At 33.4% G+C, this 20482-nt stretch overlaps 2 protein-coding genes and 1 pseudogene across 2 annotated transcripts; 1 reads left to right on the top strand and 2 right to left on the bottom strand.

The window, feature by feature from the left end:
• Positions 1–128: 128 nt before the first annotated feature.
• On the bottom strand, positions 129–1975 carry LOC7474923 (GDSL esterase/lipase At5g22810). The gene is made up of 5 exons (XM_002313605.4): positions 1568–1975; positions 1343–1473; positions 1015–1248; positions 664–919; positions 129–584 (listed from the first exon to the last, which is right to left on the bottom strand). The coding sequence occupies exons 1-5, from the start codon at positions 1809–1811 to the stop codon at positions 391–393; spliced, it is 1059 nt and encodes a 352-aa protein (XP_002313641.2). The 5' UTR covers positions 1812–1975; the 3' UTR covers positions 129–390.
• Positions 1976–3761: 1786 nt separating this feature from the next.
• LOC18102194 (putative phospholipid:diacylglycerol acyltransferase 2) lies at positions 3762–6662 on the bottom strand (annotated as a pseudogene).
• Positions 6663–16163: 9501 nt separating this feature from the next.
• Positions 16164–19140, top strand: LOC7478613 (UDP-D-apiose/UDP-D-xylose synthase 2). The gene is made up of 9 exons (XM_002312849.4): positions 16164–16546; positions 16641–16733; positions 16856–16963; positions 17604–17718; positions 17800–17933; positions 18024–18125; positions 18210–18302; positions 18401–18536; positions 18613–19140. Exons 1-9 carry the CDS (start codon positions 16271–16273, stop codon positions 18723–18725), a joined length of 1170 nt encoding a protein of 389 aa, XP_002312885.3. The 5' UTR covers positions 16164–16270; the 3' UTR covers positions 18726–19140.
• Positions 19141–20482: the final 1342 nt, after the last annotated feature.

Raw genomic sequence — 20482 nt, 5'->3', positions numbered from 1 at the left:
AATTAATCAGATAAGTTGATCAAGGATATCCCTTATATTGAGAAAAAGAAAAAAGGTGGAAGGGTTAATGCATATATTTATGTAATAAATTTGAATTTTTATAAGAACAAAATAATAGGAAGAAAAACTTGAAGACAAAATAAATGGACGTAGTATTATGTTTTATTCATACACAAAGGATTACATGTAAACAACAGTGCATCAACTTAAGCTACATCGAGCAATTTAATGTAAAAATTGAAAACCTTCGACATGCTAAATTCAAACCATGATGTCTACCGAACACATTCCAACACCAAATGCACACAGCCATGCTCTCAAACAAAGATTAATTAAGCAATCCCATTTAGACAAATTCATTTATGAAAGTAGTCAATTTTAAGCATTTTATTAAAATATGAGAGAAATGCCACTGGTAAGCAAATCGTCCGCTAAGATCTTGTTTGCAGCCTCCGATGGATGAAAACCGTCCCAAAATACATACTCAGACGCATTTGCACATGTTCCTGGAGACTCTCCATTGCACAATATTGATGTTTCTACCAATCCTGTTCCACAGCAAGCCTTTCTTGCCTCTACAAATCCTGTATCCCACAAGTTATTTTTTAATTAGTAACAAGATTTGGGCAGAGCCAAGCCAATAATAAATAATTTTGTACTTACCAAAGTCAGCAGGCTTTGTGACAAGGTCGTAAAGAGGTTGATAGATGTCGAAAACAAGCAAATTGAGGCCTGAAAGCTTGTTTACCAGGCTTTGAGATGTGGAATTGAGCTTGTTGTTGAAGGAAACTGCAACTTTGTTTAACTTGGCCACACATTTATTGCTATCAGACCCAAATATTGTGACAGTTGCTGGCAAGCATCCAAGTGGTGGCAGTGATGTCACTCCAATTTTTCTCGCTCCCAGCTTGTATAAATCCTGCACATAATTTGATTTTAGCAGCACTCAAAATTACATTAGTCTAAAACAAGTGAAGAACGACACAAGTACTGTGTGTTTAGGATAGGAGAGACCTCGATGAAACTTGTAAAGGATTGTATGAGAAGATCTGAGAACTGATCAAGAGTGTAGACCTTGTAGAGAAGAGGGTTAATGTAATAGTTTTGAACAAAATCACTGCTACCAGCACTAATAAGATAGAGTGCACCGGATATGATTGATGAAGCATTGGATTTCCCTGCAATTCCTACTATCTTATTCTGGTATTCCTTGTAGTTCCCCAATTGCTGACTCAATGGGATTGCATGCTACACCAGAAAACACAAAACACATTACTCAATTGTCTAGAGACATATGAGAGGACACAGAGATGCTAAGAGTTTGGGGTCTTAATGAAATTACATAAAGCTTTGCAGTAGTTTCATAGTAACCAGAAGCAGCAGAGGCAAAGTTGGCACCGATCAGGAGGTTCTTGCCTCTGGCTTTTTTGCTAAGATAGGCTGGTGGGTAAGAAGTGAAACCTAGGTTCTCAGCTGTTTACCAAAAGATACAATAAACCCAGAAAAACAAATTAGTAGACTGAAAAACGAGACTGGATCCATGATGGGGTTTGGAAATGAAGTGTACCAGTTAAGTCTGAAGCAAGTTTTCCATTGCAGAACCTGCCGGTTGGTTTATGATTGACAAAGTCTCTACCATAAGGAGGGAAATTTGCTTTTATAATGGTGTAGAGGTGATTGTTGTTGCCTGCATCAACAACTGAATCCCCAAATATGAACATTGCAGGGACCAGAGGCTGTGCATTGACCTCATAGAGTACTAGAGCTAGAAGAAGAAGAAAGAAAGAACAGAGAGAATTTGCAAAGCCCATAGTTTTCAACTATTTTAAGCTGTGGAAATGGAGGAGTAAGAAGATAGGTATGTGGCAAACTGGGGACTTAAGGACGCTCTACAGGTGAAATTTATAGTGGAAGGCAACTTTGTATGTATGAAAAATCAACTTGATCTTTATCAAGATCAGTGATACCAACATCTGCTATATAAATGTTTTTCATTATATGTGAAATCTGAAATGTGACAACTTTTTTTGATAAAGTGTCACTTCTGTTACTTGTATTTTTTTGTCTATATTTTCACCTCTCATTCAAGCTACCAGCTATGTTAAGGAAAGGAATTTAGTTGTTTTTGAGTGAAATGATAAACATGCCCTTTGTCCCATTTCAGACCTATCCAGGTAGCATTTGTTTATTATTCTAGAATAGAAAAGACAGAAACAATATTTATTTTATGTTTTTAACTATGTCTTTTCAACCATATATCATTGAAGACAAGAAAAAAAAGGCAGTCTCCTCAGTAGAGTTCCATTGACAATTCAAAGCTGGAGTACAATATCAGTGCAAGAGAAAAAAAAAATAGCAGTAGTTCCAACTATAACTAAATGGCGTGTTTTAATGAGGCATGGTTTTAGCTGTCCTAGCTTCTAAGATACCCTCTCATGGACATAATTAACTTTAAAAAGAAATCTAGGGCACTTGTATTTAGACATTAATAGCTGCAAGCCTCATCAGTTTTTGCTGGCCTTTGTATTGTGTGCCCTTATTTACTTCTGTAGCAGCTCTCCTATCGCTATCAGAATTACTTGGATGGTGATGACCTGCTGTAATATCATTCATGGACACTCTTCTATACCGAGGACCACTGAAAAGCCAAGATTGCCCTTTGTGCTGTGTGTTGAGACTTGAGACTGTTCTGATAAGGACAGTGTTGTCCTTTCGTTGCAGGGTTACTTCTCTTATGGGCAAAAATATTGGTTGCTGTGGTTTCTTGTTCCTTTGGGCTTCAATCTTCAATACCATGTGAGATTTGGTGGGTATCAAAACCCTAACTCAGAACACACTTGGCTGCTGCTAGCTACTTGATGTTCCCCATCTCCTAATCCACTTTAGGGACATTAGAAAAAGAAAGATACGAGTTTAGTGCTACTTATTTTCCCATGTTAGGTGGATGATCAGGCTTTGCTCAGCCTGGTCAGACAGTACAAATTGTTCCTGAGGGTGTAGATAATGAAAATGTAAGTAAACTGGGTGGTAATTTTTGCTTTTCTTTTCTTGACTCGACAAAACTATGTAGTTGTTCTTACAATGCATATATGCAACACAGTAAAACCCATCAATCTCAGAATCATTTTCCTAATTAATCTCTAGACATGACAATAGATAGTCGCAAGACCTAGCAACATATTGTCAATTCTTTCAATGCTCCCTAAATTTATGTAACAGATCCAAAACATTAAAGTTCATCTAACTTATGATACTATTCATGTAATATGTATCATCTGCAGCCAAAACCCCAACATGCAAGTGTGACTGCAGTCTGCAGGCCTGCAAAGGATGATTCATTTGTTTGGTTTGCTTGGAATCAAGAAGCTCATAAGAATACATGGTCGTCGCCTCAATTTGTTGTCTGCAGTTGCAAATTTGTAATCATACCCCTGGTACTATCTGCCAATGCCTTAAACTCATCCATATGAGAGGATGCAACCTGGAATCCAACCAGTACATTTGCTGTACTTTCACCCTGTCGAGAAGAATATATAAATTTTTATTCATGAGATTTTTAAGGAAAATTATTTCTTTTTTTAATTTTTTTGATTTAGTTTAAGAAAATATTTCCCTGATGTTTTATTTTTTTTATTTAGTTTAGTTTTCTATACCAACCGAGTAGATGAAAATCATATAAGAAAGACAGCTAACATAAAATCCTTTTAAACAGGGTTACCGCATGGAAACTTTAATTTAAAATTTTATTGTGGAATATTTAAAACTTTAATCTTGTCCTCTTTCTGCAATCGCGCATGACCTAAACTTCTAGTATGCCTATCGCCCTGAAGGATCAATTAAGACCTTACCCGGTGACTTCAGGCACTTTGCGTCATTCATCCGGTTCTTTTGAGCTCTTTTTTTTATTACAGAAACTTGGACAATGGCAACATTGAGAAGAAAAACAAAAACAAAAATGCACAGCCCAGTTTGTCAAAACCTCGACCGACGGTCTAATGACCAGAACAGCCCAACAGGACACTCCTGCAGAATTGCTGAAGATAATGCTTCCAGTTTCTTGTGTGCCCTTTCTTCACCTCCAAAGTACTTCTCTCCTTCATCCAGGATTCACAAAAACTCTACAGTCCTTAAACTATACGATAGTACTAACCACTGTTGAGTCGACAGGCCTCAATGCTGCAACTCCATTTTATTGTTAGTTCTCTCTCTGAGCCAGGCGGCAAACTCTTTGTTATCGTAAGCTTTGGTAGTGACAATAATGCAACATGATCACAGTCGTAGATTTGTTCTCTCGGACATTCTGAATATATCCGAATATACCTTGTCACCTCCAATTTCAGCCCCCCTGGCTCCAGCGGCAACTCTCAGTACAACATATATTAAAGCAAGATTTCCCATGATGTCCACATGCGCTCCACTCTCCAGACCCCTTCCTTCAAGGAGGCTAGCTGGTGGTTTGTGCCGATACTCTCTTATGTGCGTAGAGATGCCAGATGGATTGAACCGGGTTCTTCCTCTCCACCCTTTCGCACACATGAAACCAGCACTTATTACAGGCACGCTCTCATCACCATCTGTTAAGTACACTCCACCTCTCAAGCAACTGTCCTTATCTCCATCAACTGAGCTATCAATTCGGAACGGAATGCTCTTGCACCTATCAGTTGGTGATAGCTTGTAGACATATGATCTCTTAGTAGGGATCCCAACACCAAAAACGCTGATCAGGAATGAGAACATGACTAGAGAGGGAAGATTGATACATCAAAAGGATTTTGGAACAACCAGACACATAAGAAACAAGGGAAGTCACATGACACATAAGCACGCGTGCAAAACAAAAGTTCATGTTAGGTTCTTTAGCAAACAAGTTTTTTCGAAGATTCTAACATAAGAATTATGACAATTTACTACTAAAAAAATTCACAAAGGAGAAAATTTAAAGCTTCTTTGAACCATTTTTCCGCATTGCTCAAGTTCGGAGTTAATTTGAAAGCAAGAACTTCAACTGAATTACATAGCTCAATACTTTCAAGATTTTTAATCCATGGTTAATACTGCTGCGTCAACGGAATTACTTGAGAAATCTGGCAGTGTGTGTTAGACTGATGAACTCCTGCTTTGAGTGAATAACAAAAGGCAGAGGAAGAACCGCCATGCCTCTGTATATATTTTGGAAAGAAAGTCTCCAATCATAAGCTGCCATGTGCATATTCTTCCCTTCATAACCAATTTTTGCCAAATTCTTAATGAGAACAGCCCAAACAAAGTACCCTGGAGCAAAATAGTCAGCTGCAACCAGCCCTGGCACTGCACGTATTCGAATGCCCGGTGGGTCAAGGCCAGTCTCATTGTGCAAAGACAGATGCTCCAACAAACACAGTGGCCTAAAAATTCCAACAAAAATCACATATTAATTAAGTAATCTAGTCACCGAATTAGAGGAGCAAATGAGTGCTTCAAACTAGCAAGAACAATCTCATAAAACAAAGACAGCTCCAACTAAACACAGTGGTCCAAAACTCTCAACAACGATAATTTAACTCTATGATTAAATGGAGCAAAAAATATAATGTAATTCAACTATGTCAAGGTAATCTCCCTGTCATAAAACAGATGATTCAACCAACACAGTGGTCTAAAACTTTTGATACCGTTCCACTTAAGTTCACAATTTCAATCCAGTTGAAACATAAATTGACCCAGGAAAATGTATTTCAACAATGCTGAGGAGGGTTTAATAAATGGAACCAAATTTGGTTATGCGTTGAGAAATAGGTGTTTAAACCAACACAAATTACACGATAAACTCACAAATTTAATCAAAATTAAGACATAGAAATGAAACAAAATGTGATTCTCAATTACAATACGAACCTTTTGAATACCTCAGTGAATCTGCCACCCCAGAGTCGCTTTCGAAAAAGACCTTCTGCACAAGGCTTGCCCTCCCACAGCTCTAGCCCTCCAGTGACGATGCCAGGCACCAAAACAACTGGATGGGAGGGCTGTCAAGCCTTCACGTTTAAGTCTTGTACCGGGTGATTCAGGGACCTGAAAGCCAGGCAATGTGACTGGCAAACAGTGAAACAAGACTAAGAGAAGCCACCAAGTAGTGCACATGTACCCAATTATCCAACAACAAGAGTCTATACACCTCCATTCCTTTGGCTGTCTTTTACTCCTCTTCTTATTGTTTTGTCTAAAATGGTAAGTCGAGAAGGGTAGTGTTAGGTTTGAGAGATGGAGAGAGATGTTACTTGCTTACTACTGAGAGAGATAGAGAGAGTCCGAAGGCGACAACAATTTGGAGCCTCAATCATTGGGAAAAGCACAGAGTACGAAAAACGCAAAAACCCAGAATGTCACTATGACTCTTTCAACCGCAATTTCAAACACCCTCCAATCGTGAAGGTGTTGGCTTGTGGACCTGATTATTGCACTAGAAGAGGAGAGCACATACGACTACAGATATTCGTGTATGAATAAATGTATGGCGGTGTATAGGCACAATGTTCAAGGAGATGAGACATGATTGATTATAGGTATGGTACGAAATGATGTTCTTCTTTCGTACTCTCTTCTGCGTTCTTGATGCTGATATTGTCCAGAGATATAATATCTGATAGAGCCTTGAACGGCTTTCTTTTTTCTTGTTCCATTGTCCATGTGCTCGAAAGGACGGGTTTCATCCATGGTGGATTGCCCCTTCTCTTTATATCATTATGTGAAGACAAAATTAACTGCATTTTCTTCTTCTTTATCCTCGCAGCATACTGTTCCATTAACTTTCCTGCTTAAATATTATCCATTTGCACTTTGCATTGCGGCTGTGTGTGCAATGGAGCTATTTTTCGCCATGGTTAAGTCATGATCCTGTGCTGAATAAGAAAATTAAGAAGGGCTTGTTAGTTAGTTCAGAAATTGCCACATTTTCTCTTGGTTTCCCTCGAATCAAACTCTACCACCAATTGATTTCCATGACCAAATCTACAAACCCCACCAAGCAAACCCTTACAGCTCTGATACCTTAGTTGAAGTGCCTGGAATTGTCCTTATAATTTTTATTTTATTTTTTCGAACTCAATTAACACAGAATGCCAATTGCAGTTTATGATTAAAAATAAAAATAAAAATCTTATCGGCTTTAATTCATGACTTAAAAACTAAATTCATTCGTAATTGGATTGAAAGCAAGACATCCATGTCCAGACTTGATGCATTCAAAAAGAAATTATTTCTCCCAAGGTACTTTATGAGCACTTTTTCTTTCTTCTACTCAATTTTCATCATAATTTCATGACCAGGTGAAAAGTATTGTTTCAAGTTTCAACTTTTAACTCGATGAGAAGGACAATAATACGTTTTTTTCTTCGTCGTTCATCTGCAGAATGCTGGCCCTCGTCAAGGAGGGATGTGTAAACAAATTAGTCAAGGGACAGCCCGGCTCCAGTTCAGGAAAGGATGGAATGATTATTTTGAGCTGCTGAAGGGCCATCTCCCTCCCTAGGTCCCTCCAAAAAATCTCCTAATGAATAAAAAATATTTATTTATTTTTTTGGATCTTGGCATGTTTAAACGGGCAAGAAATCTCCAAGAAAGGTACAAGGAGAAGTTTGCCCAAACGGGCACTTACTTCAAGACATTATAATTATTATTATAATATAATAAATAAAAGTATATAACTTGAAGGAATTATAATTATAATTATAGTGTCTTCAAGTAACCATAGAAATTGCAATGGGCCTTCCGCTATTTATTTAAGAAGAATAAAGCTCTTAATTGTTTCTAATTTGAGTATCAATGAGTCTTGAGCACGCTAATATATAATAGCCTCTCTCTTTTTCTCTCTTCTTCTCTTCTTTCTTTTTTTTTTTTTTTAATATTGGTATACGCATGAATGCAGCAAATTATATTACCTTGTTGGTTGGTATAACAAATTCCCTAAAATAATTATTGATTATAATTAATTGCTGAAGATTCCTTTATTTAAGTGTGCATCCCCCGTTCATGGCCATCATCTCTTCCTTCCTGGAACTCTATATCTGGGACTTCTAAAATCTCTATAAAAAAATTCCAAAATAAACTAAATTGGAAAAAAAAAAAAATTACCAAGTACTCTCAGTATATCATCCCCTCACCCTCGTAAAAATGACTCCCGCTACAATAACTGAAAATACCTGTAATCTCTCCATGCAGGATGTAGTAGTAAGAATTAGGTGGGCCCAGCCCGGTAGATTTTGCCAGTAATGGATCAGGTATTTTCCTTTAAAGCCCATCACGGCCCAGCCAAAAGGGCAAAAAAAATACAGAGAAGGAGAGAGAGAGAATACCAAACAAGCAAAGGCCATTGCCGTGCAGTCCTCTAGCAGGTTCCTCCTCAATCCAGCTAAGGACTTGCAAGGAGCACATTTTGATCGGAATACATGAACACGGGCTAGAAACACCGCGTGGTCTTAGCTTCGCTGGATTTTCGTGTCGGTGCAAAATTCAGTGGGGGCCATTGTACGTGAGACCCGGTACCAATTAGCGTGGTAAAAACACTGCAGATTTACTGTATATATTTACTCATTACACCGTAAACAACACCTTGTTACAGATTGTACTATGAATGACATCGTGGCACTTGTGGAGGCTTTGTTTTTGTTGTGTTTAGATAAAAATTGTTGTTAGGTGGCATTTTTTTTTTTTTTTGCCAAAAGTTATTTACTTCCGAAAGGTTATAGTAGTGTTACGATATAATAATATTATAATTTATTTTTTTTAAAATGCTTCTATTTTAAAAAGTTCATTAAAATTATATATGAGGCATGTATTAAAAATATGCATATATAAAATTTTTATGCCACTATTTAATTGTTTTTTGAATATTAATAAAGTTTGTTAAAATATATAAATCATTTAGTCTAATCTACAATAATAATAAAAGATAACACACTATAGTTACCAAGATTTGTTTTAAAAAAAATACATTACTAAATGAATTCCACTTTTATTTCTATTAAAGATAACATAATCATTCGATATGGGATAACTTTCCTTTTTTTTTTATTATTGAAATAGATTATATATATACTACATTCATCACCATTGTTGTTAGGTCTGGTTGCACAGCTATACCTTATATCCTTATAATATTACCCAAAATAATATTCATGAATTGTTTTTCAATGGATTTTATTGTTCATAAAATTTATTAAATATTATCTCAATGTATTTTTTAAAACAATATTGTAGAAAATAACTATTATGTATTAATATAATAACTAGCATATGGAACCTCGTTCCACTGTGGATCAATAACAAATGTTTTAAAAAATTTAAAAATGTTTGAGTTGGGTTAGAAGCACGGAATGTATTTGCACCATCACCATCTTGAAATAACGTATTGGAAATATCTTAAGATATGTGGTTACAAAAATATACAGAGATAATATTTTTTTAAAAAAAATATATTTTTTATATCATGACATCAAAATAACACAAAAACATCAAAAAATATTTATTTGAAGTAAATGAAAAAATATAAAAAATTCCAATATTTTTCAATTCATTTATGAAAAGCAAAAACAAACATGTTTTAATAAGAAAATTCAACCCAACCTCAAATGAAAAAAAAATATCATCACCTAACTTTTATATAATATAAAAAAAATATCATCAATTTATTTTTTCTTTACAATATGGAAAAAAATAAAAAAATTAAAGAGGAACGAAAATAAAATTAGAAATATCTTAAAGGGAAAAAAAACAAAGGCAAAGAAGTTAGTTACTGATATACTGAGCGGTGTTCTACCATGTGCTATTCATGGTGCTACTGTATAAAATATTTTATTTAAAGATAATAAATGTGTAAATATATTCCGTACTTTTAAGTTAACTCAGGTATTTTTATATTTTAAAAAATATATTATTAACTTGTTATAAAACACAGGCCAATATGCTAGTAAAATTTAAGACCCATGATTCTTATTTATGCTTTTGATTGCGTGGACGTAACATGTATTTTATTTTATTTTTTTGTTTTAAATGTTTTAATATTCTTTGATTGTTTTAACATGCTGAGCTTAAAATAAAAAAATGTTTTAAATAGTAATCTTCACTATAATTTCCAATTGCAGACATGTTCGTAGCAGTAGTAGGGAAGTGCTTTTCATCTATATTTATAAAATGGTTGGAGGATGAAAGAAAACTATAATTTATTTTATTTTATTTTATTTTTCCTGTGGAGATTTTAGACGGTGAGTCTTTCTGTTTTTTTTTTTTTTAAATGATGGGACAGATCACGGACTACGGGAATAATTGGGTCTCTGGATACAAGTAATGCTATTTGAGTTGGCTTTTTCTTCTTCATTTTGAACGGGGGATAGTTGAATTTTGAGCAGAATAATTTAAAAAGGGTCTTTGTTATGTAGTCCATTTTAATGCCTGGTGATTGATGTTGCTGCACAAACGGCAGTGGAGTTGGGGATTTTTTTTTTTGGTGTTTAGGATTGTGGTTGTGGTTGTTTTTTAAAATATTTTTTACTTAAAAATATATTAAAAATATTTTTTTTTTATTTTTTAAAAATTATTTTTAACATCAACGTATTAAAATGATCTTAAAAATATTAAAAAATATTAATTTAAAGTAAAAAAAATTAAATTTTTTCAATTTTTTTTTGAAATATAAAAATAAATAAAGCAACATATAAGATGATAATTACTCTCATGGTTGAAAAATGTTTAGAAAATATGAAATTATATGGAGAATATATTTTAAAAAATCATTATCCGTCTTCAACTTAATTTTATTCGAGTGGTATAAAATATTTTAAATATACCAGACATGACAAAACAATGTTGATAATCTTACACAAACATGGAAGTGTAATGCATATGCTCGTATCGTGTAAGAAACTCAAAGCAAAACAAAAATTAATCAGCCAATTAATATTATAAATGCGAGCGCGCACCTCTGGCATACTCCAATAGCCATGTTCGTTTTCATCACCTCACCTCAATCTCTCTCCCACACGTCAGTCGTCACCTTCCTTTTCAAAGCTTATTTAATATTCATTGATTGATGGTTTTGTTTTGTTTACACGTGAATGAAATATCAAATTCGCCTTGCCGTTGCATCTCCATCAATCCACCGGACCATTTCTCAGTGTAACGGACGGATCCCTCGTTTGCGGGTTTTAAATCATTGTTGTTTTTAAATGTATTTTTTGTTTTGAAATATATTAAAATAATATATTATTTTATTTTTTATATTAGTAAATCGAAATAATTTAAGAAATATTAAAAAAAATCAATTTAAAACTGAGAAAACAAAAAATTCTAAATTCTTTTACAAAAAAAAATTGCATCCTCACAATCAAACACCACCCATGGTTTAATTTCTCACTGTCACTTTCGGTTGTTTATTTTCACGTGGCTGGCAAATGACAACCGGCAATAAATTAAAGACAACTTGCAGAGAAGCTAGAGCTTGATTTGTAGTGTATTTTGATTGTCATTATTTTTTAAAATATTTTTTTATTTATAAATATATTAAAATAATATATAATTTTTTAAAATATATTTTTTATATTAACATATTAAAAAGATTTTAAAATATAAAAAATATTAATTTAAAATAAATTTTTTTTTCAAAAGAGCAAAAACACAAGAGTTTGAAGAGATATGTTCATCAAATGATGTTGTGTATCTACACCCATATATTGCAGATCTCTTAATAAGTATTGTCTCACTAGAACAACATAGTGAATTTTATCATTTTAAAAAACTTTTTTTTTGAAAAAAAAGTGATTTTATGCTTATAAATGATTAAATTCCTTGTTTTCTAATCAATATGGGATTGGTGGCATTATCATAGCTCCCAGGCGAGGGGCTTGAGTAGTCACAATCACACATGGTTGACGTTCCCACACGCGGTGCCAATAATAATACGTGTTTAAACATGCACATAGTAAACCCTCAATAAATATTGTCTCACTGGGTTTGTTCGAGATTGTGGTAGCGGTTCAAAGTACTTTTCGCTTAGAAATGCATCAAAATGATATTTTTTATTTTAAAAAAATTATTTTTGAAATCAACACATCAAAACGATCTGAAAAAATAAAAAATATATAATTTTTAGCAAAAATAAAATAAAATTCAAGAGAACACGGTTTCAACCACATTCCTAAACATACTTTAGGAAGCTGTTCACCGCGTTCCCAAAAAATTCAAAAGAATTTTTTTTTTGCTGAAAATGAATTTATTTTTATATATTTTGGATCATTTTAATGTGTTAATCTCAAAAATAATTTTTAAAAAATAAAAAAAATATATTATTTTGATGCATTTCAGCACGAAAAACACTTTGAAAAATAATAATAACCACACTCTAAATCAATTCATAAAAACCCAGGAGAATTGAGCTCCGATACTTGATTGAGAAATCAATTAAATTTCAACTTATAGTTCTAATTTGATTTCAATGATTAATTTATATAAATCATCTTCTAATATGAGGATAATTTATTTCAGTTAAAATAAAATAAAAAACATCTAATTTTTTTAAACACCCGGAATTATTATATCACTGCATTGATTGTTAAACTAAAAAAAAAATAAAGAAAATAACCAGCTTGTTAACATGAACATTTTTTTTCCTAAAAATACAGTTGTCAAGTTTGATAATTGACTCAATTTAAAGAAATCTACATTATCGGACTAACCTTCAAGTTATTATATTCAATTTTAAGTTATTGAGTCAATTTAAATTAATTATTTTTATTTAAATTAATTTTTTATTTTTTATGATGATCTAGCGGAGATTAAATTACGTAAATTGAATCATTAAAAATTCAATCAAATCAAATTAATTTCACCCTGTCATCCGTGTATTCAATATGAATCAGCCTCCAAGATAAGGCTAGTTCTAATAAAAACGAGTGAGGGAATGATTTCTCATTTCCTCGAGACAAAGAAAGGAACAAGATCCTAGAAAAGAAATGTAAATAATAAACTTTCATAGGGATTGGAGCGTGGTAGAACGCGAGGAAAGCGTGGGTGGGAATTGTGGTAGCTGCTGATAAAAAATAAAAAAAAACCACGTGGGCATAATAGACAGACAGCTCATTGGGAACAAGCCACTCACATGACCTGGTTGCCATCTGATACTCTCTGCGGATGACAGCAATTTTACTCGCTTCTTATCATTGGAAGTTGGAACCTTCTATCCCCCCCACCCCCAGAAAAAAAAAAAAAAAGGCGCTCACATGACCTGGTTGCCATCTGATATTTATCTTTGGGATAGAAAAATATATACAAGCTATTTTCATATGTTTTTAAATGAAAAATTTTAAAGTATAGATAAAAAAGATTTTTTAGATATATAATTAGATAAATTATAATAATTTATATAAATAAATAAAAGTAAAAAATAAAAGAGGTGTTTATATCAAAATATTTGATATCGTAAAATAAGATATTTATTCATTTATATCCATTGAATTTATTTATTAAAATTAATAAAATATAATAGAAATATAAACACATATAACACTAGGTGAATAGATAAAAGGAAAAAGTATATTCAAGGCCTAACTTATTAGAAGTATTATTTCTAAAAAACTATATTTTTATAGAATAAAGCTTTTACACACATATATATATATACACACACACAAATATTAAATACAAAACAGAGCATAAAAAAATCTCTATCACAAAATAACTGACAAAATTTATGATCTAAGTTATGAGAATAGAATAAACCGATAGAAAATCAATTAAAAATAACCACAAAATTATTATTTTTATATAAAAAAATAATGTAAAGTGACAAGATCATAAAAAAAAACAAGTAGAAAAAGGATCCCTTACCATATCAACTCTTAAACTTGTGATCATGTCATTGGATTGAACCACAACAAATAAAAAACACATAAAGCTCAATCCCGAACAAATTAAACGTTGAAGGATGAAATCGAAAAAAAAAATCAATCACGTAAAAAAACTATAATTAAAAAGAACAAGGGTGAAAACCAAAATAAAAAATAAATTAGAGAGCATGAAAGAAATATATTGAGGTTAAATTAAAAAAAAAACCTTAACAAAATGAAAAAAAGAAATAAAAATAACGAGGGCTAGATTGAAAAAAACAAAACAACATAAACTTTGACCGAGATGTGAAATTGAAAACCAAACAAACTTTAACAATAAAGCAAATGAAAAAAAAATAGAAATTAAAAAAATATATGATAACATAAAAATAATATATGATAAATTACAGTTTAAGAACTAAGTTAAAAACATAAAAAATTATTATAAATGGACCAAAGATGAAAACAAGCAATAAAAAACATAGAGGTTGTAATTGAAAAATCATGAGAAAAAGGGACAAATATGCACTTTCTCTCGTAAAGAGAGAAAAAAAAAGGAACCACTGCGGCAAAACACCCATCATCCATCGTTGCGCATCACATTAGGAGAAAGAAAATGCAGTGGTGCTTTCAAGGACATGGTGGAAGGCCATGCTTGACTAGAGAGTGGCGTTCCATGCGCAGCCAAAAGAGTGGGGATGTCATCCACACGATGACATGTAATGAACATATGCCAACAACTTTTAGTAATTGATTTTTAAAATATCAAAACAATCCCCCATCAAAAAAAAAAAAGTGAAATGATAGGAACACCACTTAATGCATATATATATATATATATATATATATATATATATATATATATATATATATATTTTGTCTCTTTTAAGAGCATAGATATATTTTAACCGTGCCCAGTAAGGAGAAAACCAAAAAGATTTTTGGTTAACAATTTTTTTTTTAACAAGAGGGTAAAGAAATATTTTTATTGATCTACAATTTAAAAAGATTTAAATGTCCTTAAATAGTTCTAATGGCCAATGGGCTATAGAAAAAACCTAAATTACCCTTATAAGTTATAACCAGGGCTCCAATTTTTTTCACCTAGGAAAAGTGGGGAAAATAATCATTTTGTTGTAACAATTCACAATAATACATGTCTATTCATACAACGAAATGACTACTCCCTATAGCGTTTACGTCGATTTTTTAAAATAAATTTCTTAATTAATAAAAAAAATAAACATCATGATTTGAGGTTGTTATGAATGGATAATTTTCTCCACCATCGGTTAATAACAGCAATGGTTACCATGAGATAATATTTGGAGTGTTTAATATTGTAGTATATAGTATTTTTTTTATTTAAAAATATATTAAAATAATATATTTTTTATTTTTTATTTTTAATATTAACATATCAAAACTATAAAATAATACTAAAAAAAACTTTAATTTGATATTATTTCAATTCAAATATATTTTTCAAAATACACCAAAACAAAAAATAAAATATAAAAACAAACTGTGCCTTACATGTTTATCCCTTATTAGGTTAGTCATCGAATAAACTACAACTCATTTTAACTATAATTTTATCTCAATATTATTTGAATAACTCGGATTTTATGTCATAAATTCATTGACTAGCTTATTTATTTTCATCTAATTAACCCTTGTTATTATTTTTGTGTCACATTCTTATCTCAAATAATTTATATTAAATGATCATGTTGAATGAATGTCGTCAAATTATAATTTTGAAATTCGATCTAATTTATTAATTAGACTTGTAAACTTAGAATATAAAGGTATTATTTTATATTTTAATTAACTTAAATTACTTAAATCATGTCTTGAATGATCTAATCATATTTTTTATTTATTTTTTAAAAACAATGTTACTTTATTTTTATTTCTTTTAAAAAACTATCCAATTACTTAAATTTCCCTTATTATCTCTCAATGAACTCAAGAGAAGTTAACCACGTCGTATAAATTAAATAACAACCGTTTTCTGATCTGGCTTATATCTTTCAATCATGGAAGAAATTAACCAAAAAAAAAAAAAGGAAAGAAAGAAAGGTGGAAATTGGATTTCTGTTGCAAACACAAGCGCCAAAACAGGAGGTTATTTCCCAAATATGCAACACAAACAGTAAAACACACACTATTCCACCGCGTATCACGAGCCCCAACACGTATCACTCATCCACAGCGAGTATTTACCTCATCCACACTCGCGCGTACAAATAGACCCACAAAATCAATCAATTTATCACACATTAACATCGTCACCCTACTAATATAAACCACTCTCTCAACTTTTCTCCATCCAAAAAAACTCTCATTTCTGTCCATTTTCTCTTCAGAAAACACTTAATTCCCTCCCTCCCTCTCTGTGATTCCTAGCAATGGCAGCATCAACGGTGAGGATTAATCTTGATGGAAAACCGATAAATCAGCTAACAATATTGATGATCGGTGCCGGTGGTTTCATCGGGTCCCACCTCTGTGAGAAGATCTTGCAGGAAACTCCACACAAGATCCTAGCTCTTGATGTTTACAGTGACAAGATCAAGCACCTTCTCGAACCGGATAGTCTCGAATGGGCTGGCCGGATCCAGTTTCACCGTATCAATATTAAGCACGATTCTCGCCTCGAAGGCCTAATTAAGATGTCAGATCTGGTAATTGCTGTAACTTATTCTTAAGTTGTTAATCTATAATCAAGCGCTAATCATTGTGTTAATTTGTGTGTTTTGGTGTTAATGTGTGATGCAGACGATAAATCTGGCGGCGATCTGTACTCCAGCGGATTATAATACGCGTCCTTTGGATACGATTTATAGCAACTTTATTGACGCGCTGCCCGTGGTAATGTTTGCGTTGGTTTTGTTATTATCGTTGAAATTGATAAAGATTCGGTCTCTATTTATTTTGTTGAAGTTGATGTGTGGTTTGATGTTGATTGAATTTTATTTTTGGAATTATATTAGGTGAAGTACTGTTCAGAGAATGGGAAGCGTTTGATTCACTTCTCGACTTGTGAAGTGTATGGAAAAACTATTGGTAGTTTTCTTCCTAAAGATAGTCCTCTTCGTCAGGTAAGATTCGTGTTTTCCTTGCTTTCTTAATGTATGTTAGCGAAGGAGCATTTTTTGGGTACTGTGATTTTGAAGGGTCTTGATCTGTTTGTAATTTTAGATTCGTGATTTAAGCTGCACTTGATGTGCTTGCATTTACATGTACAGTGGTTGGGTCTTTTTCGATATTTTTACAATAGTTAAGTGCACATACTTAGCTTAATGAAAGCCATTAAGGTAAAAAATTAAAGTTTCACAGACTTTTAGTCGAAGGGATGTGTTAGAGAGTAATGGAAAACTATTTTTGGGGCTTATCCTACTGTCTACGCTTCTGGGTTGAAATAGTTCTTTGACAAAAGGTGTGATCACAAAAGTTTCTGAGTAACTAGTTAGGTCATGTAAAACGTTTATAAGAGAGTGCAGGTCATTGGTATTTTCTATTTTGATATGGCTCGATTAGAGGTAAAGGTTAGAAACTGATAAAATTGCGCGGTTGGATCATAGCTTGTCTATTATTGATGTTCTTGTTTGAATTGGGAGTTACAAAAATTGTTATGTTTTGGAATTGCTTTTGATTTTGATTTGTTCTGTTATTTAGTTTTTCATCATATGGTTGTAGTTAGAAATGAGGCCAGTAATTCTGTTCGATGTGTTGTGATAGGACCCTGCATACTATGTCCTCAAAGAAGATGCCTCTCCCTGCATTTTCGGTTCTATCGAGAAGCAGAGGTGGTCCTATGCATGTGCAAAGCAGTTGATTGAGAGGTTGATTTATGGTAATCAATCATGTCCTATGATCTTGCGATTTTGAGTTACTTGGAACACTTTTTTCTGATTTCCTTTCTTAATGGTGGCAGCTGAGGGTGCAGAGAATGGGCTTGAGTTCACCATTGTGAGGCCCTTCAACTGGATTGGACCCAGAATGGATTTCATACCCGGCATTGATGGCCCAAGTGAGGGTGTTCCCAGGGTTCTGGCATGCTTCAGCAATGTTAGTCTACTTTTCACATCATGGATTTTAATCATTATTTTATATTTTTGTGTTCTTTGATTGTGATGTCCCATTTTTGCTTGGTCTCAGGCTCTTCTTCGTCGTGAGCAACTCAAGCTTGTTGATGGTGGTGAATCCCAGAGAACTTTTGTTTACATCAAGGATGCCATAGAGGCGGTCCTCTTGATGATTGTACGTGTTAATTATCCCCCCCATCCTCTCTCTTTTTTTTTTTTTAAAAAAAAAGATATACCTAATGGTGTGATTTTTATATAGGAAAATCCTGACAGGGCCAACGGTCATATTTTTAATGTTGGCAACCCTAACAATGAAGTCACTGTTAGGCAGCTTGCTGAAATGATGACAGCGGTGAGGAGTTGTTCTTGTATTTTCGTTTATGCTAATGACTACAGTGCTACCTTCTTCTCTGCCTCCTGAAATTGATGCACTTACTTTCCTTGTGACAGGTCTACGCAAACGTAAGTGGCGAACCTGCACTGGAGGAACCCACAGTTGATGTCAGCTCCAAAGAGTTCTACGGTGAAGGATATGACGATAGTGACAAGAGAATTCCAGACATGACCATAATCAATAAACAACTTGGTATTGCCTTGTTTCTTGAGCTACATTTTCAATTTTACTCTCTCTAGTTCTTGACATTTGTTTGGTGGAGCATCAGGTTGGAACCCCAAGACATCTGTGTGGGACTTGCTTGATTCAACCCTCACTTATCAACACAAGACGTATGCCGAGGCAGTCAAGAAGGTTATCTCAAAACCCACAACCAGCTGAAGAAATAAACCAGACATGAGAAAAGATGTATTCTTGGACGGGCTGGTAATTAGCAGGCGTTTCTATTCTTTTTCAAGGAAATCGTAAGTATATCATAATTGGTTGATTCCCAATACGCTACAATTTTTGTTTTTCCGGGTCTCGGTGGTCAGTGGCGTACTGTAGCTCAGGAATGTGTTCTGAACGTTAAACCTCGAGAATATATTAGATTCTGATCAGCAAGTACATCTGTCTTACTGTAATTTGTCACTTGGAGCATGGGTTGCCACATAAAGGGGGCGTTATACAAGCTTGTTCTATTTCTTCACAGGGGTTTGCATGTCCGTGCCCCCATTCTGTTTCTGCTGCAAAGTGTTGTATTAATTTGTTTACCCTCTTAAGCCTTTTTCCTTCAAATTATTATTTATTAATTCCAGCCTTCTTCACCTTCCTCTCTTCTCAAAATCTAGACCTGTTTGAGCTTGAGTCTCAAAAAAGCTTGATGCTCGTTTGTGTTTTCTTGTCTGCGAGTATATGGTCTTGGGCTACTTTGTGTTTCGGTAGCCTAATTTTTCGGGGCGGGGCGTGATGCGTAAAGAGAGGAAATTGAAAGGAAGGGAGCTGGTTTTTAATTGAATGAAATCATATCATTTATTGATCGATCTGGTTAACTTTTTAGCTACCTGGATGATTTGGTTATATCCAATTAAGATCCACATTAAAACAACAATATTATTTTAAAAAAATCAGCAGACTTTTCTAGATTCGTTGTAGAATCGAGTTCGATTACCATGTTTTACACTTGCTTATATCAATAGAAGAAGAAGATTATGAAATAAGTTTTCAATCGACAAGATGGATACTTTTAATCCAAAAAATAATTTTCCAGATCGTGATGTATTTTTTTCATATTGTTTATAGAAGCTAATCTCACATTTTTATTTAGTAAACTAAATTTTCAACAACCTGAGCAACAAATATCTGGTTGGTTGCAGCGTGCGGAGTTTGAAGAGATAGTAAAAACAAAATAACTCCCACAAAACCGTAGACCCATTTTCTACATGAAGTTAGAGTGTTCAGGGCCCAACACTGTGAGAGGAAGGCATGGAGGGTGGTGAGTTTTGGATCTATAATCATGCTTCCATTTATAAAAAGCTTCCTTCTGCTCCCCAGCATTTTCTTCATTGGCTTGGACAACCTGGCTAACAATAATAGCATGACCACTGCTTGACAAATGATACCTCTTCAGTTTGCTTGCTCTCTTCGCCTCCTTTGCAAAGCACAAAACATGTCATCGACCGACCATACAGATCTTCTGTTCCGGATAGATTCAAAACATATTTTTAAAAGCCAACCATACATCAAATTTGGACCAACATCATCATTAGCGTCATCATGCGCGAGAACATGGATTGTGTGCTATCGAAGCCTTCGGCTAGAACACATTTTAGAGTTTTTATGCTTCAAATACAATATATCTCCTTGAAAAGCACATTCTTAAAAACAAAATTTATTATGAGACTTTGAACATGACAATATCTTTTAAAAAAGAATCCAGATAACAGATCCTGCCCAACCTACTCTGTCCATGTACTTAGAATTTGAGAATTGAAATCCAATTTCGTAACATGTTCATGCGATGGCAATTTATATTTGACGTGTACTCACTTTGTATATCAATCAATGCTAATGAGGTTTAAATCCTTGATTGTAGAGGTAGATATTATTAAGTCAATAATTAATCATGAACATCAAGAACATAACAAAAAGATCAAGGT

The sequence above is a fragment of the Populus trichocarpa genome, chromosome 9 (assembly GCF_000002775.5).
Source record: "Populus trichocarpa isolate Nisqually-1 chromosome 9, P.trichocarpa_v4.1, whole genome shotgun sequence".
NCBI lineage: Eukaryota > Viridiplantae > Streptophyta > Magnoliopsida > Malpighiales > Salicaceae > Populus > Populus trichocarpa.
The sequence above is the reverse complement of the archived record's forward strand: the minus strand, read 5'-3'. Positions and strand labels throughout refer to the sequence as shown.